Source organism: Dendrobates tinctorius, unplaced genomic scaffold, assembly GCF_039654945.1.
Source record: "Dendrobates tinctorius isolate UK_male_01 unplaced genomic scaffold, ASM3965494v1 ptg000046l, whole genome shotgun sequence".
NCBI lineage: Eukaryota > Metazoa > Chordata > Amphibia > Anura > Dendrobatidae > Dendrobates > Dendrobates tinctorius.
In genome coordinates, this window is record NW_027361714.1 from 61,819,951 (window position 1) to 61,842,530 (window position 22,580).

Genomic DNA, 22,580 nt, shown 5'->3' on the forward strand with positions numbered 1-22,580 from the left:
ATATATGTATATGTTTTATGGCAGTCAAAGTCATGAGGTGACTTAAGGAACAAATAATATAATGTACGGTATATACAAGAGATGGGGGGACGTGTGAATAGCTGTAACCTTCTTAGGTGGGAGCAATATTTGGTAAGCAGTTGAGGGGTTCTGTAGAATAAACTTTTCGAAAGAGGTGAGATTACAGGGTATAGTAAAAAAAAAATGATAAGTTCTTAGAGTGTTAGCACAGAGAAAGGAGTTCTAAAGGAAGAAATAATGCCATAGTGTTGGAGGATATGTAGAATCTGAAGTTTAGAGATGGTATGAGGAACACAGTAGAGTTATGTGTGGCTTGGTTAGGATCATGTATAATGGTCAACTAATGGAATAAATAGCAAAGGTTCTGCTTTGCGAATCAGAAGAGAGGTCAAGTGATGGCTGGGTGGCAGATTGGAGGATAGATTGGAGTGATGCCAAGCTATTTGTATAGTCCAGCATTATGAATATTATTTCATGGATAAAGATGTAAATCTGGAAAATATTATTAAGTTGGAAATGGCAGATTGTTATATTGTGTATTTGAAGTTTAACATCAAATGTTATTGAAATGTAACATACTTTTGGAAAAAGAAGTGTAATTTTTGGTGGCAGATAATTTTTTTGGTGGAGATAAAGTTAGAATATCTTCAGTGAATACTAAAGTGCAGCTATTAATTCAATAAATGTTTGACAAGTCATAGTGATTCAGATTAATGGGTCTTAGGGTTATCATGAGTCACTTACCATTCACTAATATTAAGAGATATAAGGGGCCTTATAATTGATCTAACTTTACTGCAATGGAAACATTTTACCATATACTTGACTTCTTGGTGACTTTGTGCCTATAAACTGCAGACAATTTTGGTAAGCAGATCTTCAGTGTTTGGGCATTAGAAGCTGACACGCTGGACTAAATGATTGCAACTCTGTTTTATTTCTAAAATGACAGGACCCATAATAAAAACTCAGGTGCACATTATTGTATTTTCTATTACTTTAAACTGAAGAAAGAAATTACATATTATGTAAGATGATTTACGATTAAACTTTGCTTTCCATATAGGTGGAACCTGATACTGAAATGCTGGGAACAAAATCCTGCTCAGAGGCCCAACTTTGCTAAGATTCAGAAACAGTTCAAACAACTGAAAGGCTGCTCTTTAAGATGTACCCGACTCAAAGAGAAAAGATTGTTTTTGGAGGGCATTGATAATGCAGGCTTTGAAGGTCAGTACGGATCATTTGGTTATTTTTGCAGTCAGAGTGGATGGATTATCACACACCGATTCCTTTCAATACGTAGAGGAGAGTGTAGCACTAACATTTGTTAGTTAAATGTAGGTAATAAAATGAGATATAAAAAAGATCAACGCCTTAATACATAACATGCATGTGTTAAATATCCTTTGTTTTTTTAGTATTTCATAATCTTTTATAGTTTTAAGTATGCATGATCATCACTTTCCAAATGAATTATGCAAAAGTGTCATCCTCTTCTGAAAGCATAGAATGTGGTATGGGATAAGAGAACGCAGCAATGTTGTCCAAAAATGAACCTCATTTGATTCAAAGTGTCATAAGTAGTGATGAGCAAGTATACTCGTTGCTCGGGTTTTTCCAAGCATGCTCGGGTGTCCTCCAAGTATTTTGGCGTGCTAGGAGATTTAGATTCTGCCGCCGTAGTAGCATGATTTGCGGCTGCTTGACAGGCTGATTATATGTGAGGAATGTCTGTTTGTTAGGGAATTCTCACATATATTCAGGCTGTCTAGCAGCCGCAAATCATGCAGCTGAGGCGACGAAAACTAAATCTCCGAGCACGCCAAAATACTCGGAGGACACCAGAGCATGCTCGAAAAAATCCGAGCAACGAGTATACTCGCTCATCACTAGTCATAAGTAACTTGCTCTGAATCGTTTTTAGGGCAGATTTACAAGTCCTCTAGCGATACAGCAAGCAGCTCAGTAAGTGACACATCGCCGGAGTCTCCTCTGTCTGTACTGTACATTTTGTTGCTCAAAGATTAGGTGGTAGAAATCTGGTGACAGATTCCCTTTAAACTGGCTCGGAATTTTCTGTCCTTAGCCGGAAGTGCACTTCCAAGTACTGTATAAACTCTCAGTCAGAATGAAGCCACAAACAGTCAGCTTACAGGAATAGAGGCAGAGACACACACAGAATAAAAATATCAGCATGACTTCATTCCACTTCATTTAGGCAAACCTCTCCAGCACACATTTATACAGGACCGAAATCTAAACATAGGCAGGTTGGCTGACAGTTGTCTGAGACATAAATATAAAGATTTAATTAGTAACTCTTATTATTATGTCCCCTTGAAGAGCATGTTGGAAATAGTAGAGACTTATTTACTACATGCTTTAAAACAGTTAGGCTTTAAGTGGTTCATCAAACAAAACTTCACACAGCAGATGTCAAGGACATTTAAAAGACTAACATGATCTTGAGCTCTGCATTTATGAAGTGGCTATCTAAAAGACTGGAAGATAATAAACATTAGCCAACAAGTCGAGCAGCTACAGTGCCAACATTTCATTGAATGTTCATGAGATTTGCTGCAAAATATGTACAAAAGAGAGGGAGGAAAGCTGTCATTTGCACTTCTTAAAGGGGAGCTATCAACTCTAAGAAGATGCAAAGGGATAGAAGATGAAATGCTGAAACTTTTCTGAAATAGATGTTATGTAATGGAATCTGCAGGCAGATTTTTGACACCTAATCTGAAAGAAGCATAATTAATGGGGCATGGATCCTTATTCCAGAAACGTGTCACACGTAGCGAGATCGCTGGCGAGGTCGCTGTTGCGTCACAAAACCTGTGACGTTTCAGCGATCTCGCTATGTGTGACGGGGCATTTACTGGGCTGCTTAGGTAAAATCACTCTTTTATTAGCAGGAGATCATCATAAAAGGACTAGTTAAACTTGCTGCCAGGTCGTCAACCATATTCATGGTCTCTGTGTTACTCAACCTTACTACTGATGGTCAACTTTCTGTCTATGCACAGTGCACACAGAAATCTGTCAATCAGCGGTGTGGGTTAGGTTAAACAAAGCTCAGAATTCAGGAACTGGTAGATATGCAGCAGATAAAACAGTGATTTTATCAAAACTGCATTGCTAAAATTAGGGTCAGTCTCTGCCCTACATCATGCTGCCCTCACATGGAATAGCAATAACCTGGTGACAGATTCCCTTTATCAAAAAGATAATTCCTCTTGGTATTATAGGAATCCAAGTCTTAATTTAATTTTATCCCAATGGCTCTTTTCTTGGAGGCACCAACTGTGAAGGGGACGCTAGCTGTATACCACATCTGAATATCAATCTGGAGCCGCGTGTTCCTATTTTACAAGGGACCCATAGTGTAACTTATCCCACTCTTTCTCTTTCTGGGTTCATTCAGAAATAGCTTTTTGTGAAGGGTTAAAGTGAGCCTGACAACTGATGCATGCTCCCCAATCCACGGACAGCATGTGTCAGGCCCTGACTGTATGATCTCTGCGACTTCAGAGAAAAGCATACTTTAAAAGCCCCAGGGGAACAAGCAGCACTGGTAACTAGTTGGATAGGCGGCTTCTGCATGTCTTCCACTGACAAGTCTCTGGCTATAATTGCACGTATTTGTAAGGAGATCAACAAATGAGAGATTTCCACAGTTTGAGACCTAATAGAGTGTTGGCAAGCAGGTATCATCTGCTCGTCAAAAGTTGTAGGACAAGAGAAAATAGCAAAAGCTCCATCAGCAGGAACTGTAGGGAAAATTACATGGTTCCTGAGGGGAAAAGATTACAGGAGACACTAGGTAAGGTGACAGGTGTGACGCAGTTATTAATTATAAAAGGCCCGGGAGAGCAGAGAAGTGGATGAGTCGGCGCCTGGACTTGTGGCAGGACAGACATACGATGCAACGGAGTTGGCTTATAGCCGCCATTATGAATAACCAGAGCTGAGTAACCAGATGCGAGCAAGACACCGAGTGTCCAGAGCTGATGAACAAGACACCCTTGATGATAATAGTTATTCACTTGTAACAACAGAACAATAGTACAGGAATAGAATTTGGTTAACCTCCAGTATAGCTGGATTGCTGTATTTTTATTGTATAATAATTTACTGAATTCCCACTGCTTACTTTACCATGTGATATTGTGTCGTAGACATCACATATACCGTGTTAATCAAATAGATATGTTTTGGTTAAGGTACTACTATTCTTTGAGCTGTTGCATCTACTTATCTGCTTACATTTGGCATACTCTGCAGGATACCAAGGAAAAGAGAGATTTCAGCTCACCACAATCGCAGATTCCAGAATATTCTGAGGATCCCGAGCAACGGATTTGTGTCTCTGCCAATACACTGGGTTCAAACAAGAAAAAGGGAAGAAGAATCCAGCTCCAAGGTAAAAAAAAATTTCAAAAAACTTTATTGATATTCAGTAAAAAATAGGGCTACAAGATAAAATTCAATACAAAGGAGGGAGAGCACCTGAGTAGCTCTGAACGTGCTTCGAACACGCAGTGTTCTTAGACTCTCCCGCTTTCAGAGCTACTCAGGTGCTCTCCCTCCTTTGTATTGAATTTTATCTTGTAGCCCTATTTTTTACTGAATATCAATAACGTTTTTTGAAATTTTTTTTTTACCTTGGAGCTGGATTCTTCTTCCCTTTTTCTTACAGGGTGCAACAGCCGAGTGCCGAAATGGCAGATCAGTCGCTAACTGAGATCACAGTGGCTGTCTCCCTCTTGGAGCTATGCTCAGCAACATACCAAAGTTTACAGGTGATAACTTACAGATATGGGACTGGGTTGAACTTCTAAAGAGCATGTTACGGATGCATCCTATAATGCCTGCCTTATAGGCAGAGATAGCCTTGCTGACCTTCGATGGAGAGACATGACAGACGATCATGTTTACACAGCTGAGGGACTGTAATACTGTCTATAAGGTGATCAAGATTCTAGAGGAAATGCATGAAGATAGTTAACCTGCACATTCACCTTTTCTGTCAGGTTCAAAGGAAGAGGCAGTTGCCTAATACGTGAATGCTTCACAAGAAGTAATGGCTCACATCAATAGGAAAACTGAAGGTGAATATAGGGGACTAGGCCCGCTGGGTGAATTATTGCTGGACCAGCTGGTTGTGGGCCTAAGTGACACCTACCTGAGGCAGGCCCTGAAAGATCATCTGCACTACAATTTCAACATGAGTTTTTTTGAGGTCGGCGCTGAGCCCAGAGTCTGAGAACAACATGGTAGGTATGGTCTGAAGCCATGAAGTACAAAAGATCTAACCCCAGCACACTCCAAAAATATGAATAGAGAACTTGTTGCTTTTAGAGTTTTATTAGTTTGTCTTGTGCAAAAAAGAGTGGTTTCCAAACAACGTTTCGGCTCAGCCATGAGCCTTTGTCAGGAAGACAATCTTCTGGTAGTTATATCATGTGTAGGTCCCGGATTTTCAGAATGTCCTATGAAGTCTGTCAAAATGTGGTCTTGCAAAGATGATGAAAGGCCCATAAGGTGTTACAAGAGGTAGTTCAGACCACAATGAGCCTTAATCACTTTTCATACAGAAGGTTGCAGCTGGCATGTGGCTCCCACCTGTGTCCTTGTTTGTGATCGCTGCAGTGTGGAAGCAGGGAGTGTCTGCCTCGGGTGTCCTATGCCAAACCAGGCAGGGCTCTTGAATTACAGCAGGAAATGCGAGAAATCAGACTGGAGCTATCGAGTATAAGAAAAACCCCTGCAGATCCACCAGAATCCAATTCCACGCCTCGATTTGAATAGCGACCACAGAGTGGGTACCCCACTCCAGGAGAGCATCAATACAGATCTAGACGCTAACCAGACCAGCGCAGGATAGAGTGTTGGATTTGTTTAGGATTGGAACACATGTTGTGGAATTGCCCACAGTAAAGGGCTCTGAAAATGTCATTTACAATAGTTCTACTATGAGGGGCAAGCTGGACAGACAGAGGATTAGTTGTGAAATGGATACAGAGTCCAAGGTGACTACAATTCCAAAAGTACATTTCCGGCAGCGCTTCCTAAGCATTGCCAGGTTATGAGGGGAGACCATACGTTCGACTGATGGCTGGCAATTGTCACGTGCTCCGTCCTGTGTGACACGGCCAGCAGGCCGGTAACTAATACAACAGGACGCGGCACGTGTAAATGTCCAGTGTGACGCGGCCTGCAGGACGGTAACTAATACAACAAGACCAAGGGGATAGGGAAACATTTACAACGGAGGGCCCTGCGATAAGGAACGGGGAACGTGGTGGCCTTCTGCACTCCCCTGAGTCAGTGTCCCTAACGCTCCTAACGTTCCCTATGCCGGTTCCGCACCGGGTGCCGCTCAGGAACCTGTAGCCCTGGCACACCCTGCACCTATCCCTAGCTAGGGAGCTGGGTGGCACAGGCACTGGCCCCACCGCTGCACTAACACCAACATGAGGAAAAGTGACAAACAGGGAAACACTTAGCTTTGCTCTGATGCACTTGCTCCTGGCAACAGAGACCAACACCTAAGTGCATCTTCCTCCACCGTGTCCAACACCTGGGTGCAGCTTTACAGCAACAGTGTCCAGCACTGAGTGCCACCTTGGAGCAACAGAGTCCAGCACCTGAGTGCAACTGTCCAGCAACCGAGTCCAGTAAACTGAGTGCAGCTCTCAGTAACAGAGTCCAGCAAACTGAGTGCAGCTCTACACCATAGTTGCCACTCCACCAAGCTTTGCAGGAATTCTTCACTGACACCATAGCTGCCACTCCACCATGCTTTACACGAACTCCTCGATGACACCATAGCTGCCACTCCAGGACTCTGAATGAGCCGCCCTGGACTCTCCTCCTGCTCCCCATCCAGCTCCTTCCTTCACCCAGGCTCGTTGGAAAGCCCAACAATAATAATATCACCAACATCAGTGAGCACTACTGACACAACTTTATAGAGCAAACACACCTGTTAGTGAATCCCGTGCAATTACTCTAACCACCACCAGGGGCAAATTATCTCTAAAAACACCAGTGCAATGACCATACTGGCCACTGGGCAAAACTATCTCTAAGCACAAGTGCAATGACCATACTGGCCACCGGGGGCAAAACCAACCCTGAGCAAAGCAGCTCACAGGAAAAAAAAAGGTTACTTGTGCATTTAATCTGTCAGATCCACCCTGGATCATGGCAGCAATCAGTTACCCATCCGAGTGGTGGGGGTTGTATGGATGGAGCTACGTGTCTGAGCATGGAATAAATGGCATAAGGGGATAGTGCTGGTGAAGGGCACCATCGGGGATGGAGCAATTGTGAAATTGGGGATGAATGTCCTGAAGGAAGTAGGACAGTTCCTGTCAGACAGCTGGCAAGGAAGTGACTGGAGGAGTTGTAACGAGGCATCATCCTAGTAGAATATTCAAGCAGCTAATCTGGGCCAGTTTAATCCAGAGATCGCCAGTCGCCTCCCAGACCCTGGGAAAAATGGTGCTACCCACTACTACCAACGTGATTTTTCAACATGGACAGACAGTGCTCACTATCATGTTGGCCTGGAAGAAAGATGGGATTCTGAGGTTCTGAGTGGACTATCAATGGTTGAACGTATGCACAATATGAAATTCATACTTTTTGCCTAGGATAGGAGAATCCCTGTCAGCACTATGAAGAGCTAAATACTTTCCCCCCTTGATTTGTCCAGTGGCTACTGGAAAGTTCCCATGGCCAAACTGGATCCTCTGATGGCTTCTTACTTACTATGGGACAGTTCAAGTTTAACGGAATGGGGTTCGGGCTAACTAATGCCCCATGAATGTTTCAGGGATTGATGGAAAGCTGTCTTGGAGATTTAAACTTTGAGGCAATGCTGATACATCTGTATGATATTATAATGTACTCCACCATGTTTGAGAAACATCTTGTTAGACTTGAGCAGGTGCTAAAGCAACTTCAGAAACATAGATTGAAGATAAAGGCTCATTATAGAAGATTAATTAAGGATTTTGTGAAGACTGTAACACCAGTGCATGAACTGCTGATGGGGATGTCAGGAGGTCCTAGGAATCAGCCGATTTAGTGGGGGCTGAAGCAAGAAGAGGCTTTCCAGGCACTAAAGATAGCATTGACGAATGCTCCCATCTTGTCTTAAGCAGACTTCTCTCAACCATTTGTGTTATACACAGACAAGAGTCTCTACGATCTGGGATCCATGCTGGCCGAGGTTGAGGAAGTGAAAGAAGGAATAATGGCGTATGTCAGTCTATCCCTATAGGATGCAAAGAGAAATCCTGAAAATTACAGCTCATTCAAACCGGAATTATTAGCCCTAGTATCTGCCATGACTGAGAAGTTTACGGAGTATCTTTCAGGGTCTGAAGTTTATGTGCTGACTGACAACAACCCACTTGGCCAATTAGAGAATGCAAAACATAGAGCATTGGAACAACGTTGGGTCTCGAGGATGTACAAGCACCGTTATGATCAGGCGAAGGATAAAAATACTCACGCAGGCACTCTATGCAGAATGACTCATAGGCAACTAGTCCAGGATATGGACAGCGAGCTGGAGGGGGATGAGACCCCATATTTCAGACTCTTTACCATAGCTCTAGTGGCCTCACAAGGATCAGCAAGAGGAAATCAGTCAATCAAGTGGTGGTCTGCCCAAGAAATGAAAGGGTACAACCTCAAAAGTTCCACAGAGCTATCAAAACTGTGGAAATGGGTGACCCTAGACCAGAAGCCCATCAGCGAAGAAAGTGCAGCCTTGTTAATTGTCTTATAGACAATGGGAGCGACTCTGTATGAAACATGGCCTGTTTTACAAGTGGATACAGTTACTGAGAGAATTTAGGACTTTTAGTTGCAAGAACTGCATCAGCAGGAACTGTAGGGACAAGAACATGGTTCCTAAATGGAAGAATTTAGAGGAGACAATAGGTCAGGTGACACCTGTGATGCAGTTATTATAAAAGGCTTGACAGAGCAGAGAACTTCCGATATAGATATACAGTACAACAGGGACTAGGGCCATGCCTCATAGGACTACAGTGACCAGCACAATGGGTGTGCAAAGTGACTGATTGATAAGGAACTTACAGCCTAGCAGCCTAGTATCGCAGATTCCCGTTAATGCCTGAATGACGATTCAGATTGCCTAAGAGAGAGAAAGGGAGTGACAATGGTGACAGGTGCAATAGTACTGTAACACACTCCTGGTTGAGGTAGTAGGTCCAAAATACCCCTGATGATAATAGTCGTTCACTTGTAACAATAGAGAAATATTACGTGAATAGAATTGTGTTAACCCCCAGTATAGCCAAATTGTTTTATTCTCATTGCATAATAATTTACTAGATTTCCACTATTTGCTTTACCCTTTGACCGTTGACATTGATGTCTTTGGCAGCACATGTATTGGTATTAATCAAATAAATATCTGTTGGTTAAGTTCCTACTGAGCCCTTATTCTCTGCACTGTTGCTTCCATGTACCTGCTTACATATTTTCCCTTCCCCCCCATTCAGTTACTGCTTAGCATATGATGCAGTGCTGGGTTAGTGCAAAGAACAAGATCTCATGCTTTCACTGTAGGATGAGTTACAGAGGTTTGTGGAAATATACTCTTCTACAACATTAAGAAGTGGTCTGTTGCATTTTTATTAATAATATATATTTTGAAAAATGACCAATCTGAGGCTACTTACTCTCTTATTAGATAAAATGGTAAGTCCCAAAGTGGTGATCAAGCCTGGTGACTGGTTCAGCCTTTCTCTAAAGAGAAGTACACCTCATCACCCAAAAAGGGATGTAAAATTTGGCTACAAGTTATATATTTTATTCTGATCCAACAAACGGAAGGAACAGATAGGGTCCAACGTTTTGACCATCAATAGTCTTTATCTACATCATCTGTATATGAGAAAAGCTGGGACTCAAGAGGGTAAAATGGTAGTTTTCAAGCAGTGAGTGAAAGCCACCACATTACCCTCCTGAGACCTAGCTTTTCTCATATACAGATGTCCTTGATAAGACCATTGATGTTCGAAATGTTGGACGTTATTTGTTCCTCCCATTTGTTGGATCAAAATAAAATATATAATTTGCAGAAATATTTTCCATCCTTTGTCTTCTTTAGTGCTGAGACTTCCTTCACATTACGATGATGAAACCAAAGTCCTTTCCTCGAGTATAACCGCTCCAAGAACAGTGTTAGGCTGAGTTCACACGTGCCGTTTTTTTCGCGTTTCCGCGGCTGTTTTAACCGAGCGATTTTGCCGCGAAAAATAAGCATTCCATGCATTCCTATGGGATTCCGCAATGCTGTGCTAAAGCTGCGTTTTTTACCGCGGCGGAATCGCTTTGCGGTAAAAACCGCAGCATGCTCATTAATTTGCGGAATCGCGGCGATCCCGCACCCATAGGAATGCATTGTTCCGCTTACTTTCCGCATGTGGCTGTGCACACCATGCGAAAAGTAAGCAGAACAATTGCGGATGGCACCCACGGTCAGGAGGAGAGGAGACTGTCCTCCGGGCTTTGGGTACCATACCCCTGTAAAAAATAGAATTTAAAAATAAAAAATATTGTTATTCTCACCCTCCAACGTCCCGCGCAGTCTTCCCGCTTCTCTCCACGCTCCCGTTCCCAGTAGTCCTTTGCGAAAATGCCCGCGATGGCGTCCGTTCTCGCGGGATCGTGAAGTCTCGCGGTCATTCTCGCGACGTCATCGTGAATTACCGCGAGACGTCGCGATCCCGCGAGAACTTACACCATCGCGGGCATTTTCGCAAAGGATTACTGGGAACGGCTGCGCGGGACGTCGGAGGGTAAGAATAACACCATTTTTTATTTTTTTTTTACATTCTATCTTTTACTACTGATGCTGCATAGGCGGCCTCAGTAGTAAAAACTTGGTCACACTCGTCAAACACTATGTTTGACGAGTGTGACCAATCTGTCAATCAGTTCTCCCATCGATGCTCCAGATCGCTTGGAGAACGCTAGCATTTTGCAAGCTAATTACGCTTGCAAAATGCTAGTTTTTCCGCGGGAAAATCGCGGGAATTTAAAATGTGATTTTCCCGCGGACTGGAATTCCGGAATTCTCGCGGTAATTTCCGCGAGAGTTCCGGTACGTGTGCACTTAGCCTTAAGGGTCTTTTCCTAAGCTGTCCTTCTCTAAACACCAAGATTTGTTTTTTTAACTATATTAATGAGAATATTTTTACATTTCCTAATTCTAAATATTTAGGAAAGGGTTATATTTTGATCTTCTTTTATCTAATAGAGTTTCTCAGGAAGTAATAGGTCCTTTATAATCTGCTATGTAAATTAGGTAGTTTGTAGGTCTAAAGCTAGATGTAGTCAGTTGGTCCCTAGGTCACCGTTCATTCTGTGACCTTATGATTTCAGAGTGCATAAGGCTGTATGTTGCCACTGACAGTATCATTCATCCCTGTAGAAATTATTATAGACCGCTTCTGCATGCTTAACAGGGTCTAATGCTTAAAAGTCACCAGTCACTCGATTAATTTTACCCATGCCACAGGCATCATGAATCAATCCTAGCTGCAGAATTACATTCATGTTTGTTTTTCTTTGAAATGTTCTGGTGTTTAAGAGAAATCATAGTTTGAAGAGCTAGTGGGGGGCCAAAGGCGAAACTAGACATGACTAGTCTGACTCCACCCCTGCCAGCTTCTCCCTGCAACACTCTAGTTGATTGATGGGTCTATGCCAATGTACACCCATGAAATAGACTTTTCTATCAAGTGGAGCGGTGTAAGAAGCTGGTCAGGGGTGGGCCTGCTCTAAAGACTTGGCTGAAAATGTGCAGCCAAGTACTGATTCATGCTGCCTGTAGTTTGGGCAGCATGACTCAATTGACAGCTTCCCTTTAAAGCTACATAAAGTTGCTCGCTGCCTAGATTTAGTTCTTAACTGAAATTTCAAAATTCCATGTTGTATAAAGCATAACTTGTATTTCTTCTTAGTAAAATTAAAATAAATGAAAATAACAGATCAAGAAGTGTCATGGACTATACCTGGCCCAGAAATCAAATGGCCATAGATGTTTATGATGCAGCATCTAGAATACCCTGGTACTGCCCTATTCTGTGTCATAAAATAGTAAAGTGGTACTGCCACGAAAAAGCACCACTGCACTAAAATAGAACTCAAGAATGTCCCATGTGATGCTGACTAAGCTAACTGATTGGGCTGAGTAATGGTCCATAGTTACACAGCAACTAAACTGCTTGCATGTATGCAGCCGATTATATGTAGCTTTTTGCCAAAAGGCTAATAGAATTGCTGATAGGATAACCAGAAAGTCTACATACTACATTTTCAATGTCGGGATTTTACAATGAAACTGTCATGGTATGAGGTAACAATAATTGTATCTCTTTACGTAGGCCAGCATAGATAGGGTGATATGCTAAATTAATCTGCCTTTGACTTGAGCTCATTGCTTTACCAAACATGATTTTACAGATATTGACAGGCATGGATGGCATGTTGAGTTAGTGAATGTGGTATTTTTTGTTGCTTGGGTTGGTCATTGTTATGCATTTGGCACTGTTCACACTGACACCATTCTCCAATTCCATTACCTACATTTCCTGGGATGGACAGAATAGAATAGTGTGTTATTCTACCCATTAAAATGGAACCCAACATGACTTTTTTATTGAACCCAGAATATTAGTGTGAACAGTACTTTATTAACTACAGATAAAAGCACTGATAGCTGAAGAATATTTTATACAATGTATCTACTGGCAAAGAACATAAGATGTGACTTTGATTCCATGCTGTTATGGAATGACTGGCATTTGATATATGTGGCTAGTAAATAAATTATGCAACTAAACTATGGGATCCAGTGTTTACAGACAAATAGCTAGCATAGTACAGCTGGCACAGGTTCAGAAGGGCTCGTGTCAACATTGCTGTTGGCGACAGGTGTTTTCAGGCAGTTGGACAACTTTATATAGCTCAATATTTTGTGATTTAGGATTTTTTCTACTCTTTTGTATTTAGAAGTGTTTATTATAAAGTCCTAAATGCATTATTTTTATGACCCCCCACTGATTGAGGGATAGGAGACTGTCAACTCTTCTATCTATGACCCCAGATTCGACTGTGTTTTCACTGTCACAATTGGATCCCCTAATCAGCCCAGAAGATGGAATCAGAGTCTTCACAAAAGCAGTAGCTGTAATATTCTGTGGCATGTCGACTGGTCATGTGATTGATGGGCGGTATGTATTGCAGAGGTGGGTGGCCCTGTGATGGAAGCTTGGACGTGGTTCTAGCAGCAGATTTACTGCTGAGGGTTTTGCTATATATGTTGGGAGGCTTCCTGGTGACTTGGAGAGATGGGTGGGTCCAGTCACCTACATACCCACCCAAGGGGTGTGTATCTTAATACCTAATGAAGTCTGTGTGTTTGTGTATGTTCAGGACCTGTGGTGAGGTCATGACCATATGACTAGCCCATGTAATCCATTCCTCACCTATGGGTGTGGTTACAGGGCTATGTAATTGAGGTGTTTAGCACATGTGAGAGAGTGTTTGGGAGTCTGGGAGTGTGCACATACTTCCATGTGTCCAGGTGGGACATTACAGAGTGGTCTCTGTGCAAGAAGGAGAAGCCATCCTGTGTGTACAGCTCAAGACGGAGCCTCCGTGCTGGACATTGCCCTGGCCTGTGTGTGCACAGGGCCTGAGGGAACAAAGCCCAGCTAAGGACTGTTTATGTTGCTTTTGACTGCTGTGAAGGCTGGAAATCTTGTTTTGTTGCTGTGAGGTTTATGGAGCAAATAAACCGAATGTACTCATTTGAACCCTGAGTGTGCCAGTGTTTATCTCCAAGACCGGCAACGTGAGTAATCCCCGTCCACAGACAGTGTGGAACGTTACAATTCCTAGATAATTACTTTAAAGAGAACCTGTCAACATGATTTTAAGATGGAAAGTAAAGACATGGCTGTTGTGGCGCTTTAATACTTTTTACATTGATACCTTTGATGACAAAATCCATATTGCGGATCTTTTTTATTCAGCATTTGAAGTTTTCTGCAGGGGAACTGGGCTGTGCACTGGATCTTCTCCTCTCGGTCTGTGATTCCCTGGCCCCTCCTCCTGCCTCCACTCTGTGAATGGCAGCTCACTACTGACATATCAAGCAGAGGAGGCAGGTAATTCAAAGGCTGAAGGCAGGCAGAGGGACCGGGAATCACAGAAGAGAGGCAGGTGGAGGGGACAGCGAATCACAGACAGAGAGGAGAAGACCCATTAGAGAGTCCAGTCCCTGTGCACCAAAATCTAAATAGAAGAAAACCTCAAACAGTGGAAGAACAACAAATTTCTTCAATAAAACAGAAATTGAGGGGCTTGTGTTCTAAGTGACATTTCAAGAATCGGGTCAACAGTGACATGTAGGATTGCTGGTTCCAACAGGTGGTGCTATAGAGTTCAAGTCCTCTTTCTCTCTGAAGAGGCAATTTGCATATTAAATTTAACAGAGAAGCCTCCTTAGCTTGGCATGCCAGTGCCGATATGGCAATCACCACAAGGAGAAACGTTACCCCTTATACCTCAGTCCAGAGCCTCTCATCTAGGCAAATTAGGGGCAATACTCGGAAACACTGTGTCTGCAAATTGAGATTCTCAATTGGCTTTTGTCCGAAGTCAAATTTTAAGGCTCGTTAAAGGTTTAATAGTGACTTGTAGAATTGCTGCTTCCAACAAATGGCGCTATAGAGTTCAAGTCTGCTTCCTCTCTGAAGTCGCAGTTTGCATATTCAGCAGAACATACATTTAATCATTATTATAGTGCTTTTACAGCCATTTATTTAAGCACTTGGCTTTAAAGTTGGAATGACTGTGTACTGGTCCATATATGTGACCTTGCAAATTGTGTTTGTTTTTTAACCCCTTAACAACCATCAATACGCCTTTTAACGGCGGCAGTTAAGGGTACTTTTTCCTCAGCGCCACTTTTTAATGGTGCTGAGAAATAAGTGTATAGCGCTCCCCAGCTTCAGAATTTCTCCAGGGTTTCAGCTACCGGGGGGTAGCTGAAACCACCGGGGAACATGATTTGGGTTGATTTTTACCGACCCCAGTGTTGTGACCACCATTCACGGAAAAAAGGTGCCGCAAGACAAAAAAAGGCAGATTTCCCATTTATTTATCTTTCCTCTGATGTGATCTAGCACATCAGAGGAGAGAGAAATGGGGTCCCCAAGCCCCCATGGAACCTGCAATGTCCCCTGGTCCCTCTGGCTGTGTCCTATCACAGTGATCAAAATAAAAAAAGAAAAGTAAATCAAAACCCCCTTTATCACTCCCTTAGTTAGGTAAAAATAATAAAATAAAAAAAAGTATTTATTTCCATTTTTACATTAGGGTTAGGGTTATGGTTGAGCTTATAGTTGGGGTTATAGCTAGGGTTAGGTTAGGGTTAGGATTATGGTTGGGGTTCTAGTTGGGGTTATAGCTAGTGTTAGGTTTGGCAAGGGTTAGGGTTGGGGCTAGGGTTAGAGTTCGGGTTTGGGTTATAGTCGGTGTTTTAGCTAGGGTTAGAGTTGGGCTAGGATTAGGGTTATGGTTGGGGTTATAGCTAGGGTTAAGGTTGGGCTAAGGTTAGGGTTGGGGATAGGGTTAGAGTTAAGGTTGTGTTGGGGTTAGGGTTGTGGTGTTGGGGTTAGGGTGATGTTGGGGTTAGGTTTGTGGTTAGGGATATGGCTAGGGTTGGGATTAGGGTTATGGGTGTGTTGGGGTTAGGGTTGGGGTTAGGGTTGTGTTAGGGTTGGAGTTAGAATTGGGGGTTTCCACTGTTTAGGTACATCAAGGTGTTATGAATGGGTCACCGAGGAGGATAGCAGGCCCAGGATAAGCCACAGAAAACCACAGAGGTTGGTAACTAAGCGGATGCAGACCCCTGATCCTGTCCACACAACTAGCAGTAGCCGTGGAGCGTACCTACGATGATCCTAGATGCCTCGGCATAGCTGGAGAGCTATCTAAGCCTAAAGCAAGAAAGGGGAAATCTAAACTGCCCCGGAGCAGACCCCAAAGGAATAGATAGCCCCCACACATATATTGTCGGTGAGACAAGATGAAAACACAAACGCAGGCAGAAAAATAGACTGAGCAAACGATGGGACCCACACTGACTAGACAGGACAGGAAAGGAAAGACAATGTCTGCAATCACGCAAAAAATCCTGCAAAAAGTCCAACACGTCTGATGCACAAAAACACTGAAGTTGCACGACTTCGTCCCCCCACTATATCAGCACTCTTGTATATTCTGAAAGCAAAGCAAAAAGGGACCAATATAAAAGGGGACAAAACAAACTGGCACATGCAGTAACATATGGGCGGTAATTCAGCACTGCCCCAGCCGGAGCTAGCTGACCCGCACAAAGCAGAGATAAACAAAACCAGATCAAATGCAAACAGAATAGGAAATTAACCACTTAGTTGAACATGCAGGGAAAGAGCAGGAGACATCAGACCTCAGGAGGCACAGCAAGAAAATCACCAGCAGGGATAGAGGGAGTCAGCTGTCTTAAATTCCAATCAGAAACCCCAGATCTCCAATCATCTTCCTCATTATCAGGTGGCAAGCCTCTGTCAATCAGATCAGCTCCACTACCTCCAGTAACCACCAGAGGGAGCCCAGAAAGAGAACTCTCAATCTGACCAGCTCCACTATCTTCAGTAATCCCCAGAGGGAAGCTAGAGAGAGAATTCACAACATCAAGGGGTCTCCAAACACGACATGGCACCCACCATTGATTCCAGCCAAATGTCAAAAAGTCAAACGGTGCTCCCTCCCTTCTGAGCCCTGCCATGCGCCCAAACAGTGGCTTTCCCCCACATACGGGATATCGGTGTACTAAAGAGAAATCGCACAACAAATTTTGTGGTCCATTTTCTCCTTATACCCTTGTGAAAATAAAAAAAATTGATTCCAAATTAAATTTTTTGTGAAAAAAGTAAAATGTTGTTTTTTTCCTTCCACATTGCTTTAGTTCTCTTGAAGCACCTGAAGGGTTAATAAACTTCTTGAATGTGGTTTTGTGCACCTTGAGGGGTGCAGTTTTTAGAATGGTGTAATTTTTGGGTGTTTTCTGTCGTATTTAGCCCACAAACACTTCAAATGTGAGGTGATATCTAAGAAAATGGTTTTGTAAATTTTGTTGGAAAAATGAGAAATCGCTGGTCAACTTTTAACCCTTATAACGTCCTAACAAAAAAAATGATGTTTCCAAAATTGTGCTGATGTAAAGTAGACATGTTGGAAATGTTATTTATTAACTACTTTGTGCGATGTGACTCGCTGATTTACGGGCACAAAAATTAAAAGTTTGAAAATTGCAGAATTTTTAAAATTTTTGAAAAATTTCTTTTTTTAAATAAATAAACGCAAGTCATATTGAAGAAATGTTACCACTAACATGAAGTAAAATATGTAATGAAAAAACATTCTCAGAATCAGTGGGATCCGTTGGAGCGTTCCAGAGCTATAACCTCATAAAGTGACAGTGGTCAGAATTGTAAAAACTGGCTTGGTCATTAAAGGAAACCTGTCAGCAGTTTTTGCCGATATACTGTAAGATACGGCCACTTCCTTTCAGGGCTTATCTACAGCATTCTACGACACCCATCGGACCGGACCGCACCAGACCGCACCACCGGGTGAGTATAATAAAACTTATTTTTCTTATATTGCAGGTCAGACTGGGGGCTTTTCTACAACATTATAGCATGCTGTATTTAAGCATCTTATATCGGCCAAAACAAGTTCGCTTTAAGTACCAAATTGGCTCTGTCTCTGAGGGGTCATTATTTTTTATGCCACTTTAAAATTGTGTGTGCACCTGTATTTTTCAGCAACCACATACCCACTTGTATGTTTAAATAAAGATTTTCACAATATTTGACATATTGACACTTTAAGTTCAGAGTTTTATTGATTTTTGGTCCATATGTGTCCATATACTAACACGTGACATCAAGTAGATTGATAGTAGCAGTCTTTAGATCCATTTACATGGACAGATATTCATATAGCAACTGGCACTAAGATTTCTGAAGGTAACCTATTAGTAAGTACAAACAAGTATTTTCATATCTTCTCAATAATGTTTCTAAATACATTGGTCACTTAATAATAACACACACTGGCTATTTTCAAACAATTAATTGTTACATACCGCAACATCATAACAATCAATGACTATTGATTGGTTGGCATAGCAATAGAGCATCTACACATTCAGTTAGCGTTTTATTGCTAAATGTTTTTTTTTTTTTGTAATTCACTTCCATGCGGATTCAGCAATGTGGCAAATATCAAAACGTAAAAAAATGTAAAAAGAAATACTTATACTCACCTTACCACTGACCTCTCTGGATCCTCCACTCTGCACCATTCCCCGTCTGGTCCTCAGTGCATCTTATTACCACCGCAGAGCCATGGTCTCTTCATGCTAGGTCAAGACTTCCGGCTATAATGAGGCCCAGGATGTTACTGCGCAAGGTCTAGGCATATATCTTGATATTATGACTTCATGACCTTACATGCTCTTGCATAGAAACATCCAAAGCCTTGTCAGGGCCAGAAGTCATGGTCTAATGTGAAGAGACACACGGATTCTGCGTTCATTGGCTGCGACAAGAAGATGCACTGAATGTGGGACTGTGCAGAATTTAGGTGCTGGAGAGGTGAGCAGTAAATTGAGTGTAAGTATTTTTTTATTTTCTAAACTTCTATTATGCTGTAGGGTTTGGAAAGACCCTCAAGGAGTGTTCCCCATCTCCGGTCCTCAAGAGCCACCAACAGGTCATGTTTTCAGGATTTCATTAGTATTGCCAAGGTGATGGAATACTTGCCTGTAGACGTGATGCAATTCTCACCTGGGCAAAACTAAGGAAATTCTGAAAACATGATCTGTTGGTGTCTCTTGAGGATCAAGTTGGGTAACACTGCCCTAGAGCATAATAAGAGACATTCAACTCACGGAGAAGCCACACAAACAGGTAAATTCAAATATTGTCTGATCCCCTCATTTGTATTGTGCATGCTTACTTATTTGCTTTTACTTTAATTATCTGTTCATGTAAATAAGTCTTTAACCATATTCTTTATGGAGTGACGCTATATTTTGAGCTCTGATTTCTTTTGACGTAATGTACACAGGATGCATGCATGTTGGAATGGTGGCCATCTGGCACTCCATCAAGGTCAGAGATTCTAAAGACGAGCTGCTGCAGGGGGGCATTTTGTATATCATTGTTATCAAAATACCTTTTCTCAACAATACAAAAATATCTATGATTTATTATGGAAAATCAGTATTAATGTGCATTTAAAAAGTTAATATTTTTTGTATGGTGCATGAACATTACACATAAAATAAACCCTATACATTATATATGTTGGTCTTATTCAGTAAATATTTATTTTTGTTCACAATGAAATTCCTATTCCCTGTTTCTTCTTTCAACAGCTTTAGTTATGAGAGTAAAATATGATATACAGTTCCTTTTTATGATTAAAGAATAGGAAGAGCATTCACAGTACACAATATCTTGCATGTTCTCATTCAATGAACAATGCACTGGCACTTTATCATGTCTTATTTTCCATTAAATGGCTTTAATTTCCACATTAGATCACTTTCAAGGTCTTTAATTTGAATAAATGTGTGACATGAGTTTTCTTTTCAGATACTGATGCGAGTCTTGGTTCGGCTTCAGAAGAAACTAGTTCATTGACCCTTACGGAAGCAAGAAATGTAGATGGCCTCAATTATCTAATGGTTACTACATAAAGCAATGAAAATCTTAATGGAAGAACGTTTGTACCAAAGATGCTATAAAAAACACTCCATTGGCATTTCCAATAGCAGAAGTATTTGCACAAATGTAATTACAATTAATAGAAGTAACCGATCCATTTAATCATTGTCTTTATAGGGTGGAATTTGTTAAAAACATGTTTGGATGACGCTGACCACTAGTGAACCATATTCAAAAGGAACTATTGCTATTGTGTATATTTTTTATTGTCATTGAGACAGTAATTTACACATTCAATAAAATATTTTTGTCACGCCGTCTCTGCATACTCACCAGGCCATCACTCCCACGCCGCAGCCCCTCACCGCCCGACAGCCACGGTGGTCACCTCTGACAGGCGCGCAGCCGACGGAGTCTTTGCATGCAATGCGCATGCGCCATAGGCCGCAGCTGCTCCTCCCTTCAGCCTCTTGTGCTCCGGCTGTGCCCTGTCTCGGAAGCACCCCATGACCAATGGCAGACCAGACAGGGGCATATCAGGCCGCTTCCCCCTGAGGGAGGGCCTGATCGTACTGTTAGCATGGCTGGTCTGGAGCCGGAATCTCCAGGAGTGGACCTTCTGGACCGTGGCACCGAGGGGCCCCAGGCGAGCTGCCAGGTGGAACCGACACCTATACAGGGACCGTTAGGAGCAGGCCCAGGGGTTCGAGTAGCCGGTACCGAGAGGGGCGGCTCAGGATGGACTGGAGTAGGAGTGTGGGACTGAAGTGTAGATGGCAGAACAGAGCTGGAACACAGGAGACAGGAGTGGAGTAAGACTGTAGACTGGAACGTGGAGGGACTGAAGTGTAGATGACAGGACAGAGCTGGAACACAGGAGACAGGAATGGAGTAAGACAGTAGACTGGAACGTGGAGGGATGGCTGGAGCAGGAACACAGGAGACAGGATTAGAGGAGGACGGAAGGACTGGAGCAGGATGGAACTGGAACACCGGAGGCAGGACTGGAGTAGGACGGAAGGACTGGAGCAGGATGGAACAGGAACACAGGAGGCAGGACTGGAGTAGGACGGAAGGACTGGAGCAGGATGGAACAGGAACACCGGAGGCAGGACTGGAGTAGGACAGCAGGACTGGAGCAGGATGGAACAGGAACACCGGAGACATGACTGGAGTAGGACGGCAGGACTGGAGCAGGATGGAACAGGAACACCGGAGGCAGGACTGGAGTGGGACGACAGGACTGGAGCAGGAACACCGGAGGCAGGGCGGGAGTAGGACAGCAGGACTGGAGCGGGATGGAACAGGAACACCGGAGACAGGACTGGAGTAGGACGGCAGGACTGGAGCACAGCAGGGGACACTGATAGCAGGACTGCGAGGCTGCTGCAGGAAGAACACGAGAATGGGATTGTGAGACTGCAGAGAGCACACGAAGAAGCAGGGCCCAGTGTGCTAGGAAACACAACGATCAGGCGCCTCACTCAGGGGGAAGCGGCCCCCACTTTGAATGGTTGCCGCAGCAATATCCTTCTGACAGGGCCAAAGTAGCCTTTATTATGTCCCATCTGGAGGGAGAGGCCCTGTCCTGGTTGAATCCTCTCTGGGAACGTGACGATCCCGTTGTCTCAAGTCTTCCGGTTTTCTTGGATACTTTCCGCAGTGTCTTCAATGAGCCAGGTCGGTTAGCCGCTCTCACCGAGTCACTCTTTAACCTACATCAGGGTTCTCTCACGGTCGGACAGTATGCTATCCGCTTTCGCACTATCTCCTCCGAGCTCGGCTGGAATAACACGGCTTTGGTAGGGGCGTTCTGGCGCGGTCTTTCAGGCAGAATAAAAGATGAACTCGAAGGTCGAGATACCCCACCCACCTTAGAGGACCTTATCTCGCTGGCTACCCGCATTGACCTACGTTTCCAGGAGCTCGCTCGGGAGTCAGTGAGAGACAGGAGGTCCACCAGGCCAGCTCCCCTTCTCACCCGTTCTGCCAGTCCTCGTTCGGCCGGGTCCTCTTCTTCCTCCTCGGTCGAGTCCATGCAGATAGACCGCCTCAAGTTGGCCGAGTTGCGTCAGCAAGAGAGGCAGGCACAAGGTCTGTGCCTTTTTTGCGGAGGTTCATCACATTATATCCGCACCTGTCCTAAGAGACAGGGAAACTCCTCCGCACAGGTAAGGTAAGAGAGGCCTCCCTAGGTGATGATGATCCCTCTGAACCTCTTACTATATCTGTTCTCATGGGTTCGAGGTGGCCTACCTGGATTCGGGCTCGGCAGGTAATTTCATTCGGCCTGAAGAAGTGGACAAATATCAAATTCCCATGGTTGCTCTATCTAGCCCTCTCCAGATTTCCGCGGTGGATGACAAACCGCTACAGGTGACTGTCACCTTGGTCACTGAAGATGTGGAGTTGCAGGTCGGTGCCTTACATCGAGAGAACATAGCTTTTTATGTTTTGCCTAAGCTCTCCCACGCCATTCTACTTGGTCTCCCATGGTTAAGGACTCATTAGCCTGTTCTCGACTGGTCTTCTGGGGAGATACTCCGCTGGGGACACCCATGCCAAACTCGCTGTCTGACTCCTGTCCGCCGAGAGGCCGCTCCTCGGCCACCCCCAGACCTTCCGGGTCTCCCTCCAGCCTACAGTTCCTACGCTGATGTCTTTGATAAGAAGAAAGACGAGGTCCTTCCTCCTCATCAGCCTTTT

General features: G+C 43.4%; 1 protein-coding gene across 2 annotated transcripts in view; it reads left to right on the forward strand.

Moving 5' to 3' along the window:
- ROS1 (ROS proto-oncogene 1, receptor tyrosine kinase) overlaps window positions 1-20,194 on the forward strand; it is a 493,170-nt gene extending 472,976 nt beyond the window's left edge. For both annotated transcript variants that reach the window (XM_073575944.1, XM_073575945.1), the window contains exons 41-42: window positions 1,088-1,251; window positions 19,803-20,194. In XM_073575944.1, coding sequence (XP_073432045.1) covers window positions 1,088-1,251; window positions 19,803-19,906 — 268 coding nt within the window. In that variant the 3' untranslated portion in view covers window positions 19,907-20,194. The remainder of the gene's footprint in view (window positions 1-1,087; window positions 1,252-19,802) is intronic.
- Window positions 20,195-22,580: the final 2,386 nt, after the last annotated feature.